At 30.4% G+C, this 8,570-nt stretch overlaps 1 protein-coding gene across 1 annotated transcript in view; it reads left to right on the top strand.

Annotated features, from left to right (window-relative positions):
* The window catches only part of LOC111382910 (chaperone protein dnaJ 15-like), a 14,466-nt gene extending 10,630 nt beyond the window's left edge, over positions 1 to 3,836 (top strand). Inside the window, exons 4-8 of the mRNA XM_023006943.1 lie at positions 1,450 to 1,517; positions 1,892 to 1,955; positions 2,206 to 2,265; positions 3,618 to 3,656; positions 3,792 to 3,836. Coding sequence (XP_022862711.1) covers positions 1,450 to 1,517; positions 1,892 to 1,955; positions 2,206 to 2,265; positions 3,618 to 3,656; positions 3,792 to 3,836 — 276 coding nt within the window. The remainder of the gene's footprint in view (positions 1 to 1,449; positions 1,518 to 1,891; positions 1,956 to 2,205; positions 2,266 to 3,617; positions 3,657 to 3,791) is intronic.
* Positions 3,837 to 8,570: the final 4,734 nt, after the last annotated feature.

Here is an 8,570-nt window from a genome sequence, read left to right as displayed (position 1 = left end):
TTAAATCACGAAAATATATACATAATCCTGTCAAGTGATTTAAATGAAATACACAGTGATCAAGTGACATTTAATTCTCCACATGTTATGCTATAAAATTAAACTCGACATGTGGTCTATTTAATACACTCTAAGTATACTAGTGTCACTTTTAACGATTTTTACGATAAGGACAAATTGTAAACTTGAATAGTGCATTGGTCAATACTACAACCTTCTATCATAAGGTGCTAACCCTTATACATCGATTATGAATAAATAATCTATAATCAAAATATAAAATTGTGTCACATTGCGCTTGTCAACCAAGTATCCAACTTATTATCATAAGTGATTATAGGCACTTTAATTCGTGTGCTCAATAATAAATAAATGCAATAAATAAATAAAATCACAATTTCTTTATTATAAATTATTATATTATCATAGCAAAATATATTATATGAGCACACAACCAAACAAATCTCCCACTTGCCTTAGAGTATATGTGTCATGTTTTGCAACCTCATGTCCTGTAGGTATCCCTTGAAAACCTTAGTCGACAGGCTTTTAGTAAATGAGTCTAAAAGTTCATCCAGTAGCAACCTTATTGGTAACTATATTTTCTGTACCAACTATTTTTCTTAGTGGATAATATTTTCGTTCAATGTGTTTACTTCACTGATGGCCCTTGGTTATTTAACATTTGCTACAATCCCACTGTTATCTCAATACAGTGTAAAGAGCAGGCTGTGCAAATGTAGGCACCACCTCGATGTCCATTAGTATTTTTTGGTTATATAGCCAATTTAGTAGCTTAAATTCTTAGCATAAATAGTGGAATCAACAATGCATGATTGCTTGGTACTTTTCCAAATAATGTTCCCAGCATCAAATGTAAAAAACGATACTGATGTAGTCCTGCAATAATCTTCATTACTCTAAAAGTTTGAATCCTTTAAACTATCAAAAGAAGATCCGATGATGAGTATATTATTCTTCGTTCTTAGGAGTTACTAAAGGATATGCTGTATCACCATTCCATGTTTCGATCCTAAGGTTAAGTAGATCTCGACTCACCACACCAACATTATGAAAAATTTGAGGTCTATTGCATGGCATATCATTCATGAGATTACCAATTGCCAACGCATAAGTTATATTGCTCATGTACTCAATCTCTTTGGGAGTTTTAGGGGATTGGTCCTTAGATAATTGGATTCTGTTGGGTAATTGCCTCAAAAGTCAAAAGCTCGAAGACTTCTATTGCAAATAATAAAATGTAGTTATTGTATGGAAAACTTCTAATTAAAGTTGAGAGCAGAATCCTTGCAGAATTTGGTTTCCAATTTACAGTCGATTTTGGAGTCTTACACATGAAGGAATCTTGTTTGAGTTTAAATTAAACTCTTCTACTTGGTTATTGATCTTATAAATAGTAAATATATTCATTATTTTGGGTGTGGCCAGAGAGTTGATCTAAGAGGAAAATATTGTGAGCCTAGCATCTTGAGACTTTTCATACATTGGGTAGAAAAGTAAGTGTGGTAAAGCTCGAGTTATTTTTTTTATTCGAGGATTGAGTTGATGAGTGAAATTCTATATGATTGTAATATTTTTCATATAGTGAGAAGTTTTGACGGTTAGCTTAATTTGTGCGTTATATTCTTTATTTTTCTGTTTGCTAATATTTTTTTAAACAACAAAATATCCTAAGGATAAATATAAATAAAGAGAATTGGCGTAAAATTATCAACAAGTGGTATCAGAGCGTCAGGTGGTTCGGAGTATTGGAGCAACAGAAAAATATATCGTCGTTGAATTATGACGTGGGGAACGTTGAAGAGAAAATCAATTTCGGCTTGTAGCAAGTACAAGTTAAGAATTTATTGATTAAAGTTGGACTGCACAGAGCTTTGAAAGAAAACCCAACCAAGAGTTCTGGCAAGATTGACAACTCCTCCATGAGGAAGAAAGTAACTTGTTGGAATCGCGGTCAGACTAGCCACGTGAGGAAAAATTGTCCAAAATGTGATGTAAGGTTGGCTAACTGCTTTGGGTCGAACAAAGCGTCTCTCCTAGAGAAGGAAGATGTCATGCTGTAAAGAACAATGAGAACATCCTTATGGCATGTCGCTAGTTGCCATGATAGAGGATGTATTCTTACTGCTACGGATTGGCATATTTGCATATAGTATTGACTGACATTTGATGCAAGGTGTGTAGGCATGTGGTGGTGTTGTGATGTCGATAGCTGATGAGCTCTCTGGAAAAGTCAGTGGGAGAGTTACACCATAATTATCAGCAGAGTTGTTTCGACATATAGCCAATGGAATGCTCGGAGTTCACGAATAATTATGAGTAATTATACTCATATGGTGGAGTATGAGACCGTTAAGATGTGTCAAAGGCTTACCTATTTTTTCCAAGTATTGTGATTAAAAGTTGTAGAAGAGATGACAAGGTTTTGACTCGTTTTCGACAAGGTGGAGATTTTTGGGTAATTGCCTCAAAATCAAAAGCTGGAGGACTTCTATTACAAATAATAAAAGGTAGATTTTTGGGTAATTGTACGGAAGATTTCTAATTAAAGTTGAGAGCAAAATCCTTGTAGAATTTGATCTCCAATTTACAACCGATTTTGGAATCTTGTACATGAAGGAATCCTTGTTAAGTTAAAAAAGTCTTGTTTAAGTTTAAATTAAACTCTTATACTTGGTTATTGATCCTATAAATAGTGAATGTATTTCATTATTTTGGATGTGGCCATTAAGAGGAAAATATTGTGAGTTTAGTATATTGAGAATTTTTGTACATTGGGTAGAAACGTAGGTATGGTAAAGCTTGAGTTTATTTTTTTCATTGTATTACTTGGGGATTGGGTTGTTGAGTGAAATTTTATATGATTTTAATAATTTTTCATATAGTGAAAAGCTTTGACAGTCCATTTAATTTGTGCGTTATATTCTTTATTTTCATGTTAGTTAATATTCTTCTGAACAACAAAAGATCATGTGGGTAAATAGAAATAAAGGAATTGTCATAAAATTTCCAATAGATTCAATGCCTAAGGGCAGAATCTTGCATAGCACATCTGAAAAATATCTTGTCAATATATGAGACTTGGGCTCAAGATCAGTAACCTAGAATGTATCTAGCGTCACTAAGTCCTTCATATAAAATTGTTAGGCCAACCATGCTTTTGTAGATGATTACGCACCCACATTATTTCTAATGAGTAGAATATCATTTATATAAGCACTAGGAAAAGTTCAATTTTGTCTCATATATTATTATAGACACAGGGTTTATCAAATTTTTAATTACTTTATTGAATCCCTATTCCAAGATCTCAATATTTGCTTTGATCTATAAATAGATCACAACATCCACATAATCCATAACTTGCTTAAATAAATCGGATAATCAACTTGTACCATGGAGATCACTAGATTGGACTCTCCACTCAACAAGTATCTTGAAGGCGAACTAATAATTATCTGACTTAGTTTGAGAGGCAATTGATCTAGGACTTTGGTGTTATTTAGAAAGTAATTTTTTAACAATGCTAACATTACCATTAGATGATGCCATTATCTCCTCATTACCTTTAACGTTCTATTGATCTATTGGATCAGATGACAACTCATCTTTCCCATTTAAATCAAGTTGTCCAGGTATATTTGACACCAAAGTAAGTCTGTCCCAAGTTTCGTCTCAGGAATTGATAAGGTATAATTGTTCCACTCATTTCTTCCAACACGATCTTATTCTTGGACTGATGATCATTAATATACTTATCCTCTAAAAAGGTTGTATTTATGCTAACAAAGACCTTCTTATCTAGAGGACTATAAAAAATTATCCCTTGGTATCTTTAAGATATCCTACAAATAGGCAAATCTCTGACCTAAACTCAAACTTTTCTTTCTTCTCTTTCAGCACATGAGCTGGATCCCCAAATTTTGGATGTGATGTAAGCAAGACTTAAATTCATTCTAAAATTTTAGGAGAGTCATGAGAACAGACTTAGAAGGAACTAAGCTAAGAATATATCCGATTGTTTTCAATGTATACCCCAAAATGAGATAGGTAGGGTTGTGAAACTCTTCATTGACCTAATCATATATAACAATGTTGTGTTTCTTCTTTCTGAAACGCCATTTGTTGGGGATATACAAGATGTATTCAATTAGGAAACAATATCCTTGTCTATCAAGTTGTCACTGGATTCTCCAGAGAGGTATTCTACATCTCGATCAGATCGAAGTGTTTTAATACTCTTACCTAAATGTTTCTCAATCTTAGTCTTATATACTCTTTTGATTTCTTAAAAGTAGTTTGACTTTCAAGCCATTAGGTAAATGTATTTGATTCTAGAACAATCATCTGTAAAGAAATAATCATAGTTCACCTTCTCAAGTATATTCACAGGTCCACACATCAGAATGAACTAGTTCAAATACATCTTTGATCATATCTTTTTTTGTCAAAAGGATACCTTGGTCATATTGCCTTCCAAACAAAAATCACAAACTGACAGTGGTTCGATCTTAACCGAATTGAGAGTATAATCTCTAGTCAGTTTTGTATTATTTTAAGGTTGATTTGTCCAAGAGACCATAGATATCTATTACTAGTTCGGTGTGACATTTTATGGTTTACAAGAGTAACATTATCATTTCATATGTGGAATAATTTAAAATATAAAGACCATTAATCCAATGTTCAGCATAAACAAAAACTTTATTAATTAAAATGCTAAGCATATTAGACGCTGATTTTATAGAATAACCTTGTCCTATTAAATCGAAAAAAATGAAAACAAATTTTTGCTTCATTCACAAGACATAATAGCAGTATTTAAGAATCAAATGCCTACCACTATTGAAATAAAACAAAATATTCCTATGCTCTTGCCAAAACTATTGCTCTGTGTCTACGATCATTTTAAACTAACCTTTACTGAGTTTCCTATTTTCTAGTGGGTGCATTTGATCCGTCTCTCCCCAATGTCATTTTTTACTGCAATTTGAACATTTGTCTCAAGACTTTCCATCAACTTTCGATCTTTTATTGCTCTCATGCTTCTCGACAGCTTTCTTTCTTTTCTTTCCAAATCTACATTTAGACTTCGAACTAGAGGAGCCAACAAATGATACACGGATATTGCCATTGTGTCCTTATGATCACTTTCCACATTACAACGCTATCATTAACTCAACTGAGTTAATGATATCTTCATCTTGTGCAATAAATGGTCTATAATAGAATATGAAAAATTATCAGGTAAAGAATTCAATACTATATCAAATTGAGTCTCCTTGATAAATGGGTGCACCCAGACTCTCTGCCTTATTTGAAGTATGCGATGTTATGAGAAATACTCTGATTTTCAAGCCTTTTGTTGTAACATGTTTGATAACGAAGCCAAAATGAAATAACTAGCCATCTTGTCTGCAATCTCCCACTCAACATATTTAGCCTTTTGAACTTGTCACATGGTCTTAGTAGGTTCATCAGGACATCCTTCAAGTACGAAATTAAATTTTTTCACATTGAACGCAAACATCGAATTACTTATTCAATCCACATAATCTTTCCCATTCAGTTGGTTTTGTTTTAGGATAAATAAAAATGGGTCAAATGATATTTCGCATAAAAATGACCATTCATTTCATAGTAAATTGAGTATCGAAAAAATGATTTGGCATATAATGCATGATTGTACATGTAGATCTATCTAATTATATTAATGCAACAATTACTTGATCATTGTGATCCAACAGGCCCCTTCATAGAAAAAGGTCATTTTGTTGACTAATCAAGTTGGGACTGTCTCACCATACAAATCATAACTAATAGCAAATGTTTATATAAGTCTAGTATCGTTTTATTCGATCACCAAAGATCATAAACGAGAGCCTTTATAGGATGTTCGTAGATGATCTTAATAAGAGTGTAAAACCTTTGTCAAGATCTTTAGATACTTGAAAATAATTTCTTCATCCATAGGATTATCACAAATTATATTCTTATTAAAATGATCTTATCGAAAAGGAATCCAATCAAGCAACTTGAACTACGCAACCATTACATTACCCACACAATACAGGCGTGTTATTTTGCTCGTGGATTGACCAAAGAAGATCATGGATTTTTATTTAAATAAATACATGCTCTCATTCAATATTTTAAAGTAATATATTTTAGTTATAAATAATTACCAATTGTTCACATTAATCAAATTAATATACAGTATAATCATTACGAATTTACTTCCAAAAAGTTTAATCAAAATTACATATCAAAAAAATTTAAATAGTTATCAACTTTTCACATTAATCAAATTAACATACAATTTAATTATTACGGATTTTCCTTCCCAAAAAAATTAATCTACATTAAATTAATCAAGAAAAATTTAAATAATAATCAACTGTTCATATTAATCGAATTAACATACAACTTAATTATTGCAAATTTTCCATCCAAAAAATTTAATGTAAATTAAATTAATCAAAGATATTTTAAATAATTATCAACTGTTTACTTTAATCAAATTAACATACAATTTAATTATTACGAATTTTTCATCCAGAAAAATTTAAACTAAATTAAATTAATAAAAAAAATTGGTATTCAATGATTTACATCCTATCTATAATATCACGAGCGATGTTATAAACAAACATATATGTGATGATATTTAGAACGATAATATTTCAAAAAATAATTTAAAGCATTCATAAGAGATAAATTAACAATTATTTGTGGCCCAAAAAGATTCAAGAATTAAATTAAAAACTATTTGGACCTAAACCCAATATTCAATTTAAGTTGGGCAACTTACAAAAATACCCTTAAAATTGAGGGTCTTTTGAAAAATCATATGAAAAAGTTTTTAGAAGTAAAAAATACTATGAGATATTAAAAATTGTCATTGTATCTAACTTTTCAAAGTGACATTGTGTCACTTTTTTTTTAATTAAAAATTGTCACTTTTTAATTAAAAAAAAAGTGACACAATGTCACTTTGAAAAGTTAGATACAATGTCACTTTTCTTAAAAGGGATGTTTGTCACAAAAAAAGAAAAAAGAGAAAAAGTGATAGAAATCAAGAAGGTAACTGAAAAAAGTGACAAACACTGAAAAAAAGGATAAATTCTAAACAAGTGACATAAATTAAAAAATGTTGCACAGATTAAAAAAAAGTAACAGTAGATAAAAAAAAATAGTAAACACTCAAAAAGAAATAAAATTAAGAAAAAATGACAAACTCAAAAAATTGACAAAAATTAAAATAAAAAGTGAGGCAGATTAAAAAAAAAAAAAAAGAAGTGATAGAAAATAAATAAATAAAAAAGACAAACACTCAATGTCACCTTTTTATTAAAAAATGACACGCAATATAACTTTTAGTAAAAATTGATGTTTGTCACTAAAAAAATGATAGAAAATAACATCTAAAAGAAATTTTTATAAACAAATTAAAAGTTTAGTCAAAGATGTATTGTTCAATTAGAAATTGATTGTGTGTGACATTAAAAAAAAAAAAAAAAAAGTGGCACAACATGGTATGTCACTTTTTAATGAAAGTGTTATAAAATGCAAACTAGAAAAAAAAAATGTATGAACACCATCATTATTCATCAGATCTTGTTAATTCTATACAAATCATCGATCATTGAACAATACAATTTACAAATTTTCTTTGTCTCATCAAATATGTCTTCAATTCTACTTCTATCAACACATCACTTATGCCTCTATTTGACACTCAATCATTGTCTGTATCATAATTCTCATCATCTTTGTCCATCTCTCTTCCTATGGCATTAAATATGGAAGCAATTCAATAAAGTTCCCGAAATTTAAAAAGTGACAAAAACTCAAAAAGTGACGAATACTAAAAAAGTGACAAATAAGTCAAAACATTAGAAAAGATCCAACGAATGGTTGACTTTCTTTTATATATTCTCTTTTTGTAATTATATTTTACTTCTATTAATTAACATATTAGAAGATAAAGACTCAAAAAATTGACAGAAACTCCAAAAAGAACACTTCAAAAAATGGTTCATAATATTAAGCTGATTATGATTAATTTTTAAATTAAACTATGTTTCATTTGCAAATGGATATGACTTGAGGCAAGTGCCTAGACAAAGCAGCAATTCTTGGTGACAATGCAAATCCCACCCTATGGACAGTTTGTACAGTGACAAAAAGTCGAAGAAGCTAAGTTTCTTACAAAGAATGTTGCCAATCATTGCCAGCACAATACTACTAAACACTTGTATGGCACAAATCCAAACATTCTCAGTACAACAAGGCTCCCTAATGGAGAGAAGACTTGGCGTCTTCCAAGTTCCTTACCAGATGTGCTAAACTAACCTCACCCTTTCTCTCATCTTTCTCATCCTCTTCTAATTTCCACACTTTTTCTGAGTTCTAATTCAGCGATGATTTTAATGCTTTCCCTAATTTCGAAATTAAAAAAAAAAAGAAAAAAGAAAAAAGAAAAAAGAAAAAAGTTCACTTGAGAAAAAGCTCACCCAATTAAAATTTCATACTTTAAAGTCAACAGA

Source organism: Olea europaea, unplaced genomic scaffold (genome assembly GCF_002742605.1).
Source record: "Olea europaea var. sylvestris unplaced genomic scaffold, O_europaea_v1 scaffold2582, whole genome shotgun sequence".
Taxonomy (NCBI): Eukaryota; Viridiplantae; Streptophyta; class Magnoliopsida; order Lamiales; family Oleaceae; genus Olea; species Olea europaea.
The sequence above is the reverse complement of the archived record's forward strand: the minus strand, read 5'-3'. Positions and strand labels throughout refer to the sequence as shown.